The sequence below is a fragment of the Lotus japonicus genome, chromosome 6 (genome assembly GCF_012489685.1).
Source record: "Lotus japonicus ecotype B-129 chromosome 6, LjGifu_v1.2".
In the NCBI taxonomy this organism is placed as follows: Eukaryota; Viridiplantae; Streptophyta; class Magnoliopsida; order Fabales; family Fabaceae; genus Lotus; species Lotus japonicus.
Genome location: NC_080046.1, coordinates 61,413,814 through 61,434,217, shown reverse-complemented (window position 1 = coordinate 61,434,217; position 20,404 = coordinate 61,413,814). Strand labels below are relative to the sequence as shown.

The following is a 20,404-nucleotide window of genomic DNA, read 5'->3' as shown; positions in this document are numbered from 1 at the left end:
GTTAAGCTTAGCCCATATCATTTGTTTCTCCTATTGTTCCTTTCAACCAAGTACTGAAAATCAATTTATATATATAGTATGTATATTCTTGATAAAATCCCCATCTACCACTTACACGGCACAGTGATGTAACTTTATGTGAATGAGACATATGTTTCATTGTTTATTAAATCTATTAGGGTGTACAAAGGGTTAACAGCATAGAGATGATAAAAGAAAAAAGAGATAATAAAGAAAAGAATATACGACAAAAAATGCTTATAGATGGATTATTAAGAAGGATACATTTTTCTAAGGGTGAAGTAATCTTTTAACAAACTCCAATACTCGAATCATTTTGGATTAGGTAAATTAAGTTAAACTAGTATATATATATGAAAGTATTCTCATTAGGTTAGGATTAAGATTTGAGTATTGGAACTGTCAAAAAAAAAAAATTTGAGTATTGGAATTTATAAACGGTTTTCATTATTGAAAGAAGATTTCCTTCCTACTAATCTATAAGATTGTTTTTAGTATATTCTTTATTATTTCTTTTTTCATCTCCTTTATCTTTTTGTTTGTGTAAGGTTATAGATCATATACGGCGGATCAATTGTTAGATTAAAAAGAAGATAAAAGAAAGAAAGAATAGAGATGATAATATAAGGAGAATTTTCCAAGGGTGAAACATTTTAACAAACTCCAATACTCAAATTATAATCTCAACTTAATGAGAATACGTGCTCTTAATTATAGTCTTATTTATACTACTCTGACCTAACTCAAACATGTCAGACCAACAACAAATAACAAAACTACTAAACCTGCGTCCCTAGCTAGACAGCAACATTCGCACAACTAATAAATAGCAGGCCTAGACGCCCAATATGGCCCTTGCTAAATATGCACAGGCTCTGGACCACCAGGCCCATGTAAGCAACCCTTTTCAATGTTATGTCGTGGGCTCTTCTTTACTATGCCATGGGCTTGTCATTATGTAAGGCTACGAACTATACATTAACATGTGTGGATTGTGTTGATAGATTTATAAGTGCCACTCTAAAAAAAAATATAATCCCGAGGCATGTTCTATTTTGTGGTAGCGACCGGATTTGAATGCACTAGATATCTTTCATTCAAAACAAACTCTAACAACAAAAAGACAAATTTATTGGTAGAAAAAGATTCAAAGAGAAGATTGTATGCCTAGCTATGACTGTGTCGACACATGTCAAGGGCCATTCTTCTCCAATGGTGACCCTGAAGATACCGTGATAGACATCACATGGGGACACACTCCTTATTCTCACCTTCCCCTAGGGAGGTCTCCTCATGCTATTGAACGGTCAGAATTCACAAACCAAACTCAAATTGCCCCTGTGCTCTTTGCAGAAATTAAATATTACTATAACATGAGATTTTTATATAATGAGATTTATGTAATAATTTTATATATAGTTTCATTAAGACTATTTAACATTTAAACTAAGAGTTTTATTGCAAATTAAATCCTTAAAATAAAACCAAGACAATTTGTTTAAAGAGTTTAATGGATATGCACTGACAGTGTAAAATAGTTTTACACAGACATCCAATTGAATTCTGCCAAATCAGAAAATATATTATTCTTTTAATTAAAATTAAAGTCAAATGTAATTATCTCTCCTATGTGGCATGCTTCTGTCAGTGCATATCCATTAAACTCTTGTTTAAATATTTAAAATTGGAAATATGGATCTATTTTGGAGGATGTGACATAAACAGCTTCCCAAATGTGAACAAAAAATTAACCATGTTGTTTTCAATGACCAAACCCAACAAACATGTACCTAGGCTTATACCAGCCGTCAATAATGAATTGAAAAGAAGAAGACAAAAAATATGAAGCCCCACATGTACGTATAATCAAGCACGAGAAATATTTGCAGTGAAATGGTAATCACTTATCAGGAAACATCATGTGATCAACATGGAAAAGTTGCATCTTTGATTAAACAGCACCAGCACCAGGTGGAGTCATTAAACTCGTTGAGATTTTTGTTCCCAGCATGCATGATTGTCTTGTCATTTTCTGGCATAGAGATTCACAATGGAATTAGCGGTGCAGAATTGGCAGGAGTTGCGGGTTGAGCAGAATCATTGGTGTACTTGTTCTAATCACACAGAAAAGGATACACCACTCTCCTGTACGTAGGGTCCAAGATAAAGACTATGCCAACAATCAACAATTGTACCCGTTTCATTCTCACCGTTAATCCCCCCTCCCTTGTATGGAAAATTTATTATTTCAAAAAATAAAAGAAATTAAATGTAGGCATCTTTACACAATTATAGTATTTTTTATGCAAATTTATCAAATACGGTAGTTGCTGCGAAAAGGCCACAGCGTGTCATATTAATTCTCAGGTCAGGCTAAACAATTCTCTTCATATCAAACTTTGATACTGAATTGAATTTCGCTATCAAGAATTGACTGTGGCTGCTCGTGTGTTGAAAATTCGCATAAATAAATTCATGTATGTTTACTTGACATATATTTTAATTTTTTGGGAGAATTAGTTCATTAGAAATATAACGAAAAAAACCTAAATCCACACAATTAAAACCCAAGGAAACTAAAAGTATACATGTGTATGTGTTATGTTTATGATTGTTAAGGTAATTGATTGATAACTCTATTCAAATTAAATTCTTTTAAAGGCACCAAACGGGTGGTTAGGTCAAGCAGTATTATGCTTGATTTCCCTTATAAGCAAGGTCTCGTGTTTGAGTTTTATGGATGGAAAAAACTTCTGCTGAGAGAGTTAGCTCCACCATGATGTAAAAGTTTCCGACTCGAACATGATTAACTCCGAATGAGGACACCTGTCTTACACCAAAAAAATTCTTCCAAAAGGCAATGAATCTCGTTTGTAATGAGTAAAAGTGACTATTTCGATCTTTAATGTTTCGGTCAACTCAAAATGCTAGACGGTCCAAAGATCCACAACTAAATGAAATTCATGTTGATAATCCAGGATAATGAGAAGTAGTTTCATTTCATTCAAATTACACTCAAACAGACTTAAGCTGGCACGTTCGCAATATCATTGCAAGGTGGACTAAGCACGGCATCATCCCAACATCATCTTGCAAGCGTTACAAATATACTTTATCAAGACTCAAAGCCTCGAGTATTAATCTTATTATACATATATAAATACATTTTTGTTTATATAAACATTACTCATTTTGTTTTCTTATTGTATACGAGTTTCATTTCTTAAGAGTGACTTTAGAGTAATTAACTCCATATGTTGTGTCAACATCTCATCACCGTGTTGGAAGATCCTCCGGACTGTGCTACCTCGAAATATTAGGAGAGTCTGGTAGCTCAAATTTTGAAAAATATGAAGGTTAAAGGTTTGATCCTAGAAGCCATACTTTTAATGAGACATTTAACCTTCACCGCGCGAACAAAGAAAAATTTTCTGGAAAAAATAAGTCCTGCAAGAAAAAATTGTCTTATTGTGGTTAAAATCTCCACGGTTAGTTGTGACAAAGCATGGTCCTTGTTCCTCCACCTATATATATTCTCTTGTCTAGCGCCTCCTCTCATAGGAAAAACCGTGTCTTCCACCTTCTAGATTTTCTCACCAACGCTTCCTCTCTCTCCCTAGCAATAATCGTTAACCGACCTTCCACATTGTGAACTCTTAACACTCCAAGGTTCATCCCAACCTCAACAACTACATATACACTCTAGCACACAACACAACACACAGAAAAATCTTCTTATATTGTGATTCTTCCCCTGTTTTCCTCTGTTCTCACCTGCATATTCAGATAAACCAAGCACCATGAACTTTTCACTCAAGCTCACATCACCCTCCCTCACATGCTCAAGCACAAAGCTTCCAGTTCACAGGCCTCAACTTTCTACATTCCCCACTGTTCACAATGTTGACCACAACAGGGGTCACAATTCTCTGCTGAAACCTCTCTACCTTTCAACCACCGAGAACTTGGTGGCACAACCCAGAAGAAGAAACGTGACAGAGTGTAGAGCCTATGAGGCAGACAGGTCAAGGCCACTGGAGATTAACATTGATTTGCCTGCACAAGAGGCGGCTCAGAAGCTGAAAATTGGGTTGTATTTTGCTACCTGGTGGGCTTTGAATGTGGTTTTCAACATTTACAACAAGAAGGTCTTGAATGCTTTTCCTTATCCGTGGCTCACTTCAACCTTGTCCCTTGCTGCTGGCTCTCTCATGATGTTGATTTCATGGGCCACTAGAGTTGCTGAGGCCCCAAAAGTTAATTTGGACTTCTGGAAGGCCCTGTTTCCGGTAAGAAAACAAAAGTTTCTTTCTTTTAATTTTCATTAATGTTTTCACATCATATAAGTACATATATATTGTGTGCTGGAAACTATTCTACTATACTATTGATTCCGAAGTCAAAGATCAATTACGAGGAGAAGCTTGTGTGAGCAGCTTTTGTGTTTCAGAATTGATTCTAATGAAATAGAAGCTGATTTAAATATACTATACTGACATGGTTAACTAGAGGAAAACATAGATTAGAAGGAACCTCATAGAATTCAATTCAGTAATGCTCTCTGAGGGGTTCCAATTCAGTAATGCTATTTGAGGGTTTTAAATTGCGGCGCGACCGCAATTGCTTAAAGAACATAATGAGATTTGGACTCCCCGCATGAGCATCGTGACCACAATTGTTGCTGCATTGACTCACATTTGTTCCCAATGATGCAACCATAATCGCTACCGCAGCCACAATTTTAAAACCCTCCGTATGCATGGTTGCTAATCTGTGAGTTAGAAGTGAGAAAGTCCTTGATTTAGGTCGTATGTGGAACAATTTATTTGAGTTTATTTAGATGCAAACTTTTTATGCAAGTGTTCGGGTAAGCTTAAGAAAATAGCTTATGACCTATTGCCTAAGTTGCGTTTAGCTTATGAGTACGTGTCTATATTTACTAATAATTGATTTTGAATTTATTTTAACAAGCTTATCAAATTAGCTAATGAAAAAAGGCTTATTGCTATAAGCGCTTATACTCACCTTAAAATTTTAACTTTGGGTGTGCAGGTTGCGGTGGCACACACAATTGGGCATGTTGCAGCAACAGTGAGCATGTCCAAAGTTGCAGTTTCATTCACTCACATCATCAAGAGTGGAGAGCCTGCTTTCAGTGTCCTTGTATCAAGGTTCTTGCTTGGAGAAGCATTCCCTACTTCAGTTTACCTCTCACTGCTGCCAATTATTGGTGGTTGTGCACTGGCTGCTGTGACAGAGCTCAATTTCAATATGATCGGTAGGACTATTTACTGAAAAAATGAAGTTGAGATTTTCATTTTCTCATACAATTATCAGTTTTGATAGTATGTAGAATTTACTATTAATGTTTATGCAAATCTTTTTGGTAGTTCAATATTCTAAATAAGGCACTTCATGTTTCAGGTTTCATGGGAGCTATGATATCAAATTTGGCATTTGTCTTCAGGAACATATTCTCAAAGAAAGGGATGAAGGGGATGTCTGTTAGTGGAATGAACTACTATGCGTGTCTTTCTATTATGTCTCTGTTAATTCTCACTCCTTTTGCCATTGCTGTGGAGGGTCCCAAGCTATGGGCTGCAGGCTGGCAAACTGCTGTGTCTCAGATTGGTCCCAATTTTGTATGGTAAGTGGTAATCACAATAGCCTGCAAATCTGTGTATTGCAATTTTTTTCTATTCTTTTTTATCTCCTCATATTTGTGGTGTTGTATTTGTATATTTTGCCTGTGTAGTAGTAGGATACATATGGGTGGTATATTTTGTATGCTAACAAGTAAACTCAATTTGAATAAGGTAGAAGTTCTATGCAAGTTGAATATGTAAAGGATCCTTGGTTAACTTATAACAAGCATGAGATAGTTTATATAACTTTAGGTGTAATTTAACATTAGTTTGACTGTGGATGCAAGGGGGTAAAAGTATGTGATTCATAAATTGATTCGTAGATATACACATAGTGTGAAAACACGCAACAGACATCCAGAGTAAAAAAGGAAGAGAAGAGAGAAAAGTAATGAATGTGGTAAGAAGAGAGAGATACAGAGAAAAATGTGGCTTCTGCATTATCTGGGTGTCTAAGTATCATTACTGATGCGATCCTATGCTAATTTTGTGTTTCATAAATTCTCTGTCCTTTTAAATTAATCTTAGCTTCCCCAAAATCTTATATTGACTTCTCTCTTTAGATTCATTGTGTTTATTGGATGCTGCCATGCTGGTTTCAGAAACTTGACTCAGATAAGCCAAGCATTGTCAGAATGAGCCATTCTTTGAAAACATATACACATACCTTCCCATAATCAAGTAGTTGACAAAATCTTAGAATATGACTAGTGGGTATATTTTATTGCAGTGATGTTGGTAATATGATTAGGCCTTCAGAGTCCTTGAATGTTACTTTTTTCTGTAAAATGTATAACTGTATTTGTAACACAATTGATTTTCTGCATCAAATGTTTAACTAACAGACTAGTGGATTTTGATTTTTACAGGTGGGTGGTTGCTCAGAGTGTGTTCTACCACTTGTACAATCAAGTCTCATACATGTCCCTTGATCAGATTTCTCCCTTAACATTTAGCATAGGGAACACAATGAAGAGAATCTCTGTTATTGTCTCTTCCATCATTATCTTTCACACCCCAGTTCAGCCCATCAATGCTCTCGGAGCCGCCATAGCCATTCTTGGCACCTTCATCTATTCACAGGTGCATTTTTGTCCCCTTCTAAACCTTCTTTGTTCTACTTTGAGAATCCCAAAGGGCCATGGCATGATGCTACATAAACTTCATGGTTGTTTTTGTTTGCTTTTGCAATATATTATGTTTTTTATCTATTGAACTGTCCAAGGTAAATTTTATTTTGTGTCCATAAAAAGCAGAACTTAAACTATCACAGCTATTGCTTCTTTGTCTATGCTCTTCTATTTTAAAATGGTCAGCTACTGAATTTGTGATACACTGATACAATTACATATGTAGGACATAACTTATAGCTTTCTTTTGATTCTGTGAACAGGCTAAACAGTAAGGTTGGGATTTAGATGCTGTTATGTAACACAAGGGAACAATGACTTTTGCTGGAGCTCACTCAAAGTGTCAATGATGAGGACTAGGGCGTTAATCAGCGATTATAATTTGTTGTTAATAGGATTGTAGCTGCTTTCTCTAGGACCACAGTAATAGTATTTGTATCACGTTTTGATATGTGTAATGTAAATGAGCTTTCCGTGTCTTTTTCTGTAAGATGAGCTTTAGAGAAATGAAATGCACTAAATAAGAACAATGTGTCACCACAATCATATCTTGAGAAGTCTGGGAAGGATTTCTTGGAAAACCTATCGTATAATCATGCAAAGTAACTCATTTTCATCAAGTATTATCAAGCACAAAGAATAAAATAACTGCTCTGAATACCCACATTTTAATTCTAACCTCTTAAGTTTCCTCAAGTTCAAAATTGTGTCTATTAATATTGAACTAGACACAATGTATGGACTGATTTTGATTTGAAAAAGCCATAACAAAAATGAATAACATTTTAAACAAACTAACTAATTAATTTGTATGCACCTTTTAAATAGGTTTATGATAATTTTTTTAAAAGTTAATTAAGTGAAAAATAAAGTTTAAATGGCAAGCTGTTTAGCGACGGATACAAAAATCCGTCTCTAAGAATTTAGCTACGCCAGAATCAGCGACGAATTATGTTTCGTTGGTAACATTAGCGACAGATTCCAAAATCCTTGTCTAATGACTTAGCGATTACATTCCGTCGCTAACTATTAGCGAGAATTTTTCAACGTTTGCGACGGATATGTTCCGTCTCCAGTTATTCAGCAACGCCACCTGCAGCGACGAAATATTTTCCGTCGCTATAACTAGCGAGGGATTTTTCAGTTTTAGCGACGGATTCCGGAATCCATCTCTAGTTACTTGCGACGCCCTATCAGCGACGAAATACGTCCGTCGCTATCCTTAAGCGAGGAATGTTTAATTTTAGCGACGAAGGCCATTATCGTCTCCAATGATTTAGACACGCCTCTCTTAGCGACGGATTTTAGTCTTAGCGAGGGATTTATCCCCTCGTTGATTTACATTTCTTAAGCAGTGCAATGTAAGGCTTGCAGGTGAAATGGGTAGTCTCACAAGTTGTATTTATAATCATAATGCTCAAGACAAAGATATTTTAAGCAGAGCTTCATCATCATATCAATCATATTTGTCACCTAATGATAATTTCAGTACAAAACAATAGTTTTGTAGTTCAATGATGACTCGGGTCATTAGCAAAGATGATAAGTCGTGTTGAGCGTTATTGATGTTGTTGTAGCACTCACTCCAAAATCGATTTAATGAGCATACAGAAAAAGTCAGGAACATATGGGGTTTGCTTAGAAAACCAGGATGCACGTCTTGTACGTGGGTTTCATTTTCATAATAACAATTATTTTCTAGAAAAAGTTTCATTCACATTTTAAATGGAAATGAAGTGGAGAGAAGAGAGAAATATGAAAAGAAAAAAAAAAAGATATAGATAAATAGAAAATGAAGTAGAAATAAAGTGAAAAATTATGAGTGTGAATTAGTGATAACACTTATTTTCCTTTCTAACTAATCTGTATCAATTTTTCGTGTGCTGCTATATAAACAAAATAAGTGAGAATGTGTAACGTGTTGCCAATGTGTGTATATATGTTAAATAGCTTAAATAGTTACATTCTTCAATAGATATTTTTCATCTTTAATTCTATAAGGCTTAATTGCACTTTTGGTCCCCCAACTTTCGCCTTCCTGTGAAAATCGTCCCCAAACTTCAAAATTAGCAAAAAACATCCTCAACGTTTACATGCGGTTGCAAAATTGGTCTTTCGTTAGACTTCCATCCAAAACTTAACGGATTCAGGGTTAAAAAATGAATTAAAAATAAAAAAAAATGAAACCCAGGAAATTCATGATGTTCTTCATCATCTTCTTCAACTTTTTTTTTCCTGAACCTCAATCAAACAAGAAACCTAGAAATTTGAAGCTCTCCCTCAATACACATAGGAAATATTTCAATTCTTCATCATCTTCACATCATGTTCTTATGAAAAGCCAAGAAAAATCCATAGATTCATCATATTCATCCTAAACTTTCCATTAAGCAAAAGAAACCCACTAAAAAATTACTTCTAGAACCTCTATCTCTTTCACCTTCTAGTAGATTTTGCTCCTGCATAACATTGGAAATCCAATTTTCTTCCATCATCAACTTTCGCTTCTTCCACCAGTTCTATCTTTTCATCTTCGTCTTCCATCACCATCAAAGAAATCAGAAGATATGGACGTTTGTGGGAGAGATCGAGAAATCCAAATCCAGCGAAACCCACCCCACCACTCCCTCTCACAACCCCAGATCGAGAACGAAATCCACCCCAACACTCCCTCAACTCCTCATCTTCCTTATCCTCCTTTCAAATCTTCAGATCTATGCGAAAGGTCGTCGCAGCGGTGGTCACAGCTTCGCCAACCAAGAAAGGAGATTGAACGTCAGCAGTGAGGGATTCACAGGACGTCAACGATGGGAGACTCAGAGAAGTGGGTCGATCTTCATGTGCAACCCAGAGTCTATTGAAGCCCTGAATCGATTGAACCCATTGCTTGATCTGCCGTTGCTATTGATGTTGTTGTCGTTGTTGTTGTAGTGTTTGTGTTGTTGGGGTTGGGGTGGGGTGGGGTTCTTGAATTCTGGGTTGGGGTTGAGAGTGGTGGGGTGATGTGGTTGTTGTTTGCTTGTGAATAATAGTAGTGGTTTGTATCGTTTGTCCTTTGGGATTTGATCTGCAATCTCATGCTCTCGAGGGGATCTTCTTTTGCAGGGGTATGTGGCTTTGTTGAAATATATGACATCAGGTGTAAGGTGGCTGTGATTTTGGCATTGAAATTGAAATAGTTATGTTGGAATTCTTGTAGCATTTAAACTTGTCTTCTGTAGTTTTGTTGATTTCATTCAATTGAGAGGGATGAAAATGAAGAAGAAGATGTTTGAAGAAGATGAATAATGAATGAAGGTTGTTGGGTTTCATTTTTTTAATTTTTAATTCATTTTTTAACTCAAAATCCGTTAAGTTTTGGATGGAAGTCTAAGGGCAGGCCAATTTTGCAACCGCATGTAAACGTTGAGGATGTTTTTTGCTAATTTTAAAGTTCAGGGACGATTTTTGCAGGAAGGCCAAAGTTGGGTGACCAAAAGTGCAATTAAACCATTCTATAATAAGCATTTTTCATCTTAGAGCATCTCCATTGTAAGGTTCTTAGTTCTTATTTTTTAGTTAAGAACTAAGAACTTTAACATTGGAGGTGTTGACATGGAGCTCTTAGTTCTTAAAAATAATAACTCAGTTCTTATATAAGGAGTTTTAATTTTTGAGTTCTTAGCTTAAAGGCTATGTTTGGCATGTCATTTCAGCTAGCTTATAGCTTATTTGACTTGCTTAAAGCTTATTTGACTAACTTAAAAGCTCTTCAAAAGTGTTTGGTGAAGGAGCTTATTTTAGTAGCTTAAAGCTTAAAGCTATAAGCTATCTCAAGTAGCTTATAGCTTAAAGCTTATAGCTTATTAAATTTATTCTCATTTTTTTTATCCTTATTATTTTATTAAAATTTTACCATTACCCTTATATATATATTAAAATACTAAACTTATTTTCCCCTCACACTTATATATGCAGTTCCCGCCACACCGCTGCGCACCACAAGTATTATAAATATTATATTAATAAAAATAAATAAAAATTAATATTATATCTTTAAGATGATAAATAACTGGAGTTAATAAAAATATTTAAAGTGATAATAACTTTAATATTAATATCATATTGGTATTAATGTGAAAATAAAGTAATGTTAAATATAAAAATAATTATATAAGTATGTCCTTTTATGTCATTTTATAATTTCAGCTTGTTTAACAGCTAGTTTTACCAAACACTTTTGTTTCAATCACGTAGTTTTTCAGCTTTCAACTATCAGCTTTCAGCTAGCTTATCAGCTTTCAGGTATCATCTAGCTTATAAGCTTTTAGCTAGCTTTTCAGCTTTCAGCTAGCTTATCAGCTAAACATGCCAAACATACCCAAAATATTAATTATTTCTCTCTCATCCAAATTACTTTATGAGTTTTGTTTTTTATTTATGAAAATAAAAAGTATAAATAATGTGGTTGGTGGAACCAAATGAATAGTGGTAAGAACTAAGAACTAAGAACATCTCCAATGGTAGTATCTAATGTTAAATACATGCTCATATGAATATCTATTACTATTGAAGTACATATTCAATTCCAACATGTCAAAAATGAGTATGTGCGAATAGATATTCTACACTAAACTTGAAATGTGAGCTTGTATTTATTACAAGCACTTACCATTAATATAATTAAATTAAAATGAAGATAAATAATAAAATATGCAAATGTGATGTTGATGGTGGGATCCACTATAAAGTTGTTGGGTTGAAGTAAAAAGTTAGTAAAGTGGTGTAGATGAAGTAGCATTATGGAGAATTGTAAAAAATGAAGTGTAGATATTTTTGTGAGTATGATGGATGTAGATGCTCTAAGAACTCATGGTTGGAGCAAAATTGCTTGAGAGTTGCTTAAGCACATGTGGCAATACGAGCCCACATGAATAGTGCTAAGAACTAAGAAATAAGAACTAGCATTGGAAATGCTCTTCCAATGCAAGGTTCTTAGTTCTTATTTTTTAGTTAAGAACTAAGAACTGTATTCTTAACCACTTGAGAGGATGACGTGGAGTTCTTAGTTCTTAAAAATAAGAACTAGGTTCTTATATAAGATGTTTTACTTTTTGAGTTCTTAGCATAAAAAATTAATTTTTTCTCTTTCGTTCACTTAATTTAAGTATTAAATTAGCAAGAACTAAGAACTCATGGTTAGAGCAAAATCTACAAAGAGTTGCTTAAGCACATGGGCAGTACAGACCCACATGAATAGTGCTAAGAACTGAGAACTAAGAACTAGCATTGGAGATGCTCTTAATTAAAATTAAATAAAATCAAGTGAATGTTGATTACTTTTTTTTTTGTCAAAGGAGAACAGTTTCATTGATAATGAGCAGAATGCTCAACATGTTACAAGATGAACATAAACAAGAGGTGCTCAGAGGAGCCCAACCTAATGCCTGTACGACTCTACAAGGGGGAACTCAAAGTAGTTCACTTACAACATCAAAGAGTGATATAACAAAGCAACACAGTTAAAACTTTTTAAACCAGGCTCACTCATGCTAGAACCAATAACTAATGAAACTAAGAGACCTACAGAAACTCTACAATCCTCAGAAAACATAAGAGAGTCAAAAAGACATTTAGAGTGGTGTGTGTCTACCATTTATACTCGACCACTCAAACTGTACAACTCACGACTCTGCCGGAGTTTCCTTCTGAAGAACCTTCTTCAAAGCAGCCAGACATGACTTCAAGGCACTAAGGGTAGCCTAGTCAACAGCACCAACATTCAGGAAAGGAGGGTTCTGTAGATCTGAGCATAACAGGTGAGGAGGGCAGCGGAGACGGTCGCAGCTGAGGCACGGCGGCGGTAGCAAAGATTCCCCCATAACAGAGAAAAACATAGCCATACCTTATCACCTTAGGCCACTCAGAGATGGATGAAAATGAAGAAGGCCTCAGATCTGGGTTATAGCAGTACCCACGGCGGCGGCAAGCCTGGATCTACGACACAACTCGCGGCGGTTGGTGGAAGCGATGGCGGCGGCCATGGTGGAGGCATGAACGGATGAGTGGTGGCCAGCAGAACAGGAAAACTAAAAAGCAAGGACAAACCCACTTATTTGGGTAGAAAATCCACCTATTGTGGAAGAAACCCACCTATCGTGGGAGAAAAGACCTACCTAATAAGCAGGAGAAGAACCTCCCTAGCGGAGGAGGATCCCCCAAGGGGGAGGAGCCCCCAGGGGAGAACGGCGCTGCACTTTGTATCTAACCCTAGCAGAGCTTTTTTTCAGCTTTTGTTTAAAAGAGAAGTTTTGTGTGTGGAAGGCTAGCCAAGGAAGTCAATTCATCCTCCAATGAGTTAAAAGCCCAATGATACTGGTTTGTTCAAATGTCCGTTTAACATGAATCCAGCAATTGACCAAAAAAAAAAAAAAAACATGAATCCAGCCAAAAGATCACTTCATGCTACACGCATGCACATCATTAGAATAGATTCTGTTGCTAGTGCATGCTACCAAGAAAGGAAAAGAGCCAATAATGTTATCTTCACACCTCTCTTTGAGGCGGAGAGAGGTGGAATGAAGAGAGAGATAGAAAGAAAAAAAAATAAGAGAGAGAAAATATTAAATATGATAGATGATAAGAGGAGAGAGATAGAAATAAAAAGATGTGAAAATGAAGTGTTTCAAAAATAAAATGTGTATATATCATTACTTTCGAGCATAGATTCTGCATTTGTTGATATAAGTCTATTATAATATAAGAAAAAAAAGAATGGTTTACATCGCAAATCAAAGTGGGATGTGAAAGAGATAGCATGAAAAATAAATGAAATGAGATTAAAAAAAATTGTCATATGAAGGTGGTATCACAACTCATTATATAAGAATGAGCTCTTTGCAACGAGGCACCTAGCTAGCACACTTGTCTTTTGCTCCTGAAACAACAGTGACACACACGCACTCACTCAACATGGAGCTTCCACTGCATCATGCCATCTTTGCAATGAGCTTTTGCTTCTCAATTATCATCGGGTCGTGTGATATTGTATCTGTGAAAGAGAATTCAATTTCATCTCCATTTTCAGATAACTTCCTTTTTGGAACTGCATCTTCTTCATATCAGGTTTTTGTGCAGCCTTTTCTAGTACAACATTATATTTTCTATCACCATGTCAAATTAAGATTTTTTTTATTTTTGGCTTTCAATTTTTTTCTATAGTTATGTTGAGTTACTTACCTTGTCAAGACATGTTTTGTAGTTTGAAGGAGCTTACTTGACTGATGGCAAGGGACTAAATAACTGGGATGTGTTCACTCACAAGCCAGGTTCTGAATTCAGATTCTTCATTCACTCCTAGGATGCCCTGAATTTCCTCTGTTTCACACTTTTTAGTTATGTTTCAGGCACTACAATGGATGGAACTAATGGGGATATTGCTGTTGATCATTACCATCGTTATGAGGTATTCCACTTCACTCTTTTCCTTTCTTTTCATATAACCATTTGAACACAATTTACAGAAATACATTTTCTATAGTATATAAAATTATTCACTGAACAGGTTATATTTAATCCTTAATTTAATTTGAATGAAGATTACATGCTTAAGTCAGTATCAAAATAAAGGCTAGGATAGCACATAGTGTTGAGTTTTATTAAATAATACCGTCCCTATTAGACAATGAACGCATAATTATAAGACATTGTCGACTGAATGGACAACACTGTACCCCACCTGCGACAGTGTCAAGCATCTCGCAGATTCCAAAGGATTTTTTTTTTTCTTTTTTGGATGAATCAAGGATTTTCTTCTTGCAACATTTGATATTATTGAATTGAAAAATAAATATTTTGTATTGCTTTTTATTTGTATGAAATAGACGTGCTTTCTGTTTTTACAATTCTATGATGTAGATGCATGATCAGGGTTTCTTTTCAATCATGACAGCTAATTATTTCATGATTGATTGAAAATGAATACACAGGAAGATGTGGACCTAATGGAATTCATTGGAGTCAACAGCTACCGTTTTTCATTATCATGGGCCAGAATTCTACCAAGTAAAATTTCTGAAAGAAGTTAAGAAACTGCATTTAATTTTTCTATGTCTAACTCAGATTTTTGATGTAATCCAGAAGGTAGATATGGCAAGGTGAACAAGGCAGGCATCGATTACTATAACCTGTTAATTGATGCACTTGTGAATAGAGGTTAGATTGTGTAGCCCTTTTTTTCTGTTCCAAAAAGTCATCAAAAAAATTGCAATTCAGCCCTATTCAGTGAAGCCAAATCATGGGAGATGAGAGCAAAAGCTAAGGAAAACTACTTCTGTCCACCATGATTTTAGCTTTACTACGGTTTTTGAACGAGTTTTCAAACATGTACTTAATAAATGAATCACTTCCTTTTTCTAAACTTTTTCTTTTCCTGGTTTCAGGAATAGAACCCTTTGTCACTTTAACACACTATGACATTCCTCAGGAACTTGAGGACAGATATGAAAGTTGGCTAAGTCCTGAAATTCAGTAAGTGCATGGCATCATATCCTATATATTAGTACATGACAACATAAACTAAGAGCTAATTTGGTTAAAATAACATTCCTTTTTCAGGGAGGATTTCAGGTATTATGCAGATGTATGCTTCAAGTACTTTGGAGACAGAGTCAAATACTGGGTCACCTTTAATGAGCCCAATGTTGCCATCATTCGAGGTTATAGAACTGGGCTGCATCCACCGGCTCGTTGCTCTGGATTATTTGGCAACTGCAGCAAAGGGGACTCAGAGAGGGAGCCTTTCATTGCAGCTGCTAATCTTATTTCATCTCATGCAGCTGCTGTTGATGTGTACAGAACCAAATATCAGGTGAGATGAGATTTGCTATTTAGGCTATATTTGGAGTTCTCCATTTGTTAATCAATGTTATTTTTTTTGGTGACTCCCCATGTTAATTAATGCATACTTCAATATCAGAAAAATCAGGGAGGAAAAATTGGAATTGTTCTGAATGCTATATGGTTTGAACCCTTCAGTAACTCCTCAGAAGACAAGTTAGCTGCTGAGAGAGCTCAATCATTTTACATGAATTGGTGAAGCCTTAACTTTTTGTTATTTTGTTTAGTTATTGGTGGCCTCTCAAAATTTTCTAATCAGTCTCTTATGGAGGAATACAGGTTTTTGGACCCAATTATACTAGGGAGGTATCCAGCTGAAATGGAAGAAATATTAGGACCTGATCTCCCACCATTTTCAAGATATGATGTGGAAAATAAACTCAAGAGGGGGTTAGATTTCATTGGAGTAAATCACTATACCAGCATGTTTGTAAAAGACTGCATCTTCTCAGCTTGTGAAGCAGGACTAGGGTCTTCAAGGACAGAAGGTTTTGCTTTCATATCAGGACAAATGGATGGCGTCAGCATCGGAGAACCGGTATGAAACTTGAAAGCTTTTCATTATTGAGGGCCACAAAATTAACAAGTTGATCAATTTGGTAAACCATGTAAATTAAAAGGTGTCAATAATGTATGTAGACTGTACTTGACTGGTTGCATGTTCACCCACAAGGAATGGAGAAGATAGTGACTTACATAAAGGATAGGTACAACAACATACCAATGTTCATTACAGAAAATGGTGAGTACTGAGTACAAAATACAAATATCCCCTTATTCTACTCTTATAATGCCTCAATAATTATTATGCGGTTTTATTTGTCCTGCATAGGACTTGGAACAAATGAGAATTCCTTCCCCACCACTGAAGATATATTCAATGATGCCGATAGAGTGGAATACTTGAGTGGTTACTTGGATTCTCTGGCAAGTGCAATAAGGTATTAGCATATATACCCCATCTTTAGAAACTTGTACAATACATGTTTGATTCCCCTTAAATGACGTCTTAGATTTGAGTATTGTGTATGGAAAAAACTTCCACTAGCGAAAACCAAGTAATTATTACTTAAAATTTGTGTGTGCAGAAAAGGAGCAGATGTTAGAGGGTACTTTGTGTGGTCTCTGCTTGATAACTTTGAGTGGATTCAGGGATACACTATAAGGTTTGGACTTCATCATGTGGACTATACTACTCTTAGTAGAACCCGAAGACTCTCAGCATTTTGGTATAAAAACTTCATTGCTCAACATAAGGCTAGTGCGGGCATAAGGCCTGGGCCTGGGTATACTCAAGAGAGATGAACAATGTTGGAAAAAATAGTTTTAATTTCCCTGAATAAAATAGTAATGTAATGTAATAAAATAAAATAAGCAGGTTTTTTAGGGGTTGTTGTGAGTGGGTTTTTGAAGGGAATGGGAGGACTTGATTTTTATTTTTAAATAAATAGTATTTAATTTGATATTTGTAAAAAAAACCTAATATAACGATAAATTAGCATAAATAATTATTTATCTACTATCATAAATATTATACCATTCTTGTAATTTAAAAATAAATAATAAGCAATTCCCCAACCCTTCTCCTCCAATAACTCACATTATTCAATGGACCATAAAGCATGCCATATTATAAGGAGAAAAGTTTGTCACAATAAATTATTTCAACAAGCGTTGTGATATGCATTAAAATATTATGATTTGTGTTACAGGAAAAACGGAAAAACGTTGGCATAAAAAGTTAAAGTTTTTTTAAAGTCATTCATTGTATTTAGAAGTTCAGGAGATTCACATTTAAGTATGTATTTTTTAAAGAGAAAATAAAAAGAGGAAAATTGAAGAAAGAAAACAAAAAGATTATATCATTTTCGATGTCTAATTAGGTGGTGCACCATACTACTTGAACAAAAGACATAGATATAATAATAAACAAAGTGAAAGGCTAAGATTGAATAAGGTTTAGAAAAGAAATTTACAAAAATAACCCCATCTTTCTCTTCCTTTGTCATGAGGTCATGCAGTCCCCTGATCCCCTATGTTCCTCCACCATCCCAACTTCGCTACACCAAGTTGCTCTGCTTCATTAATAGAGGGAAGAAAGATATGAACATGAAGGGGCATGAGTATGTCTCTGCACACCACATATATTGTACAAAGACTAAACTGTATTAGTGAAGTAGCTCAAAATTTTAAGGCATTAAGTGTACAAGTCATTTTACTTAAATATAGTTCAACACTCTATTTTACTTATGAGTCATTTTACAACAATCTCATACTTTATTTATGGATATTCATAAGAACATTACCACGGTCTTAACATGCAATTTAATAAAAAAGTAAAGGAGAAGATGAGGGTGGGTAGCTTCACTCAAACTCAATATTCAGGCACTTCCTGCAGTAGATTTGTCGTCCTGATCATCGGAATCTGGAGAGTTTTTCATCATCAGACATTTTGGGGCTGGATACACTACTTGAAGACCATAAGGATATGGTGGTTGCTGTCCATAAATTGGATGATTAAAAGGTGGCCTTGCCATAACCATACTTGGAGGAATCACACCATGTGATGGACCTCCAGCAGCAAAATATTGAGCTGGTGATGGCACATAATAGTAAGGATGAGGAGGAGGAACGTTCTGAACAACTGGAACATTCTGAACAACCTCAGCAACATTTCCCCTTCTTGGCGGAATTTCAACATGCACTTCACGCTCCAGTGTCTCACCCTTAGGAACAACATCAACGAGAAAATCATATAAATCAGTCCCAGAGATTGCAGATGCAATGTCACTCTTCTTAAGGGTCCTCCTCTTGTTCTCCTCAGCATTCACCCAAGACCTCATTGTTAGCTCCATAATGAACATCTCGCACGCCTTGGCGAACAGAACAGGAGCCTCGCCTGCTACCATTTTCACACCTTCACCAGCTTTCATGACCTTCTTGATCCTCGCCAGAGGCAATGCATGGTTGAATTTAGTGGTCTTCTCAATGTTCTCAATTTCCTCAAACTGGGCTTTCCAAAAGTTCTGCAGTTGACTCTGCAATGCTTGCTGGTGGTTGTGTTGGTGAGGATAGAGTTGCCCAATCGGGTAGCATGAAGAGGATGAACCACCAGCTATCTGGGTTGGTGCTGCTATTTGGTTTGTGATATTAGCTTCTTGTGCTGGAGTGTGTTCCCCTCCTTCTGGTTGCTCTGGCTCAGAATGCTTTTCATCCATGCTGTTATTATAGAAAAAAGATTCATGAGAAATAACAATGTAGATTGAATAAAAATGTTAAATAAAAACTTTCGTGGAGCCAAAGCACACAAATGATTAATGCAGAGTCATAGAGTTCTATTAATCATACTCCATCACAAGTTAACAATAAAAAAAGAATCATGAAAAAAAAAAACAGATGACATGTGTGGTAAGAAAAATAAGGAAAAAATTGCATCAACACCCCAAACTCACTCACATTGATATAGAGAAATTTAATAGAATGAATGAAAGATATCATAGTTGTTTGATAGAAAAAGAAGAGAGAAATTGGAAGAAAAATTGGGTGAAAATGTAATGAAAGATAAAGTGAGTTTACATATATAAAAAAATCTGGAAAAATAATTAATCAATAGAATTCATGTAAACTGCCTTAATAGGTATAAAAAGAATTGTTCTTGTTCCAAAACACAAATAATAACGTCAAAATATAGAAAGTTTTCCATGATAGATTTAATGAGACTTCTGCATGTAAGTATCACACATTGTATTTTCTAGATCTGACAAGATCAGACTCAACAAACCATTTTAACTCCAGCAAATCAAATAAAATGTTCTTGAATAATACAACACCAGAACTCTTTACATTATTATACTCAAAATCCGATAAATAAATAAAAAAACTCAAAATCCGATCAAAAACTGAAGATGAAATCCAAGCTTTGTCAAACAATAATAAAAGAATCATTAACTAAATATTGAGGTCAATTGTGTATGCATACACGAAACCACAACAAAAAACAAAGGATTAAGTTAACTCAATGCTCTGGTCCTTGTCAATGAAATAACATGCCGAACCTTTTTATGTTACATAATCATAAACAAGAAAGAGGGGGGGGGGGGGGGAGAGGGAGAAAAAGAAAGAGAGTGAGATAGGGAGGGAGGAAGGGAGAGAGAGAGGGATAGAGAGAGATACAGTGTCTGAAGTGTCTCAGTGAGAGAGAGAGAGGGGGGGGGGGTTGAGAGAGATACCTCGACTGAACTGTATGAGATTTCAACTCAAAACAACAACAAAAAAAGAAAAACTTAAGAAGCAGGGGATAGTGTAGAAAGTGAAAGAAAATAGTTTGAGTTTGATTTATTTATACACAACAATATTGATAATATGACAAATTTGTCCTTGCAAGAAAGAGAGTGAGGTAGGGGGGAGGGAGGGAGAGAGAGAGGGATAGAGAGATACATTGACTGAAGTGTCTGAGAGAGAAAGAGAGAGAGGAGGGGGGGGGGGGTAGAGAGATATACCTCGACTGAAGCGTATGAGATTTCAGCTCAAAAAAAAACACTTAAGAAGGAGGAGACAGTGGTGAAAGTGAAAGATATAGTTTGAGTGTGGTTTATTTATACTCCACAATATTTTTGGTATGTGTCCTTGCAATAAGCTGCTGAGGTTGACACGCTTCTTTGTTCAAATGATACAATGAAATTAAATTAGGAGGATATTGATGACTATATTCCGGATATTATTTTCATTTCC

The 20,404-nt window shown here is 35.6% G+C and overlaps 3 protein-coding genes across 3 annotated transcripts; 2 read left to right on the top strand and 1 right to left on the bottom strand.

The window, feature by feature from the left end:
- The first annotated feature begins 3,571 nt into the window (after positions 1-3,571).
- On the top strand, positions 3,572-7,339 carry LOC130722198 (glucose-6-phosphate/phosphate translocator 2, chloroplastic). Its single transcript, XM_057572855.1, has 5 exons — positions 3,572-4,310; positions 5,074-5,299; positions 5,446-5,668; positions 6,536-6,749; positions 7,060-7,339. The coding sequence occupies exons 1-5, from the start codon at positions 3,822-3,824 to the stop codon at positions 7,069-7,071; spliced, it is 1,164 nt and encodes a 387-aa protein (XP_057428838.1). The 5' UTR covers positions 3,572-3,821; the 3' UTR covers positions 7,072-7,339.
- A 6,326-nt stretch (positions 7,340-13,665) lies between these two features.
- LOC130722197 (beta-glucosidase 45-like) lies at positions 13,666-17,207 on the top strand. The gene is made up of 12 exons (XM_057572854.1): positions 13,666-13,900; positions 14,037-14,103; positions 14,182-14,240; positions 14,764-14,839; positions 14,915-14,989; positions 15,217-15,304; positions 15,392-15,644; positions 15,753-15,868; positions 15,953-16,211; positions 16,313-16,415; positions 16,506-16,614; positions 16,762-17,207. The coding sequence occupies exons 1-12, from the start codon at positions 13,748-13,750 to the stop codon at positions 16,976-16,978; spliced, it is 1,575 nt and encodes a 524-aa protein (XP_057428837.1). The 5' UTR covers positions 13,666-13,747; the 3' UTR covers positions 16,979-17,207.
- A 354-nt stretch (positions 17,208-17,561) lies between these two features.
- LOC130722199 (nuclear transcription factor Y subunit C-2-like) lies at positions 17,562-19,106 on the bottom strand. Its single transcript, XM_057572856.1, has one exon. The coding sequence runs from the start codon at positions 18,889-18,891 to the stop codon at positions 18,055-18,057; it is 837 nt and encodes a 278-aa protein (XP_057428839.1). The 5' UTR covers positions 18,892-19,106; the 3' UTR covers positions 17,562-18,054.
- Between the last annotated feature and the right edge of the window lie 1,298 nt (positions 19,107-20,404).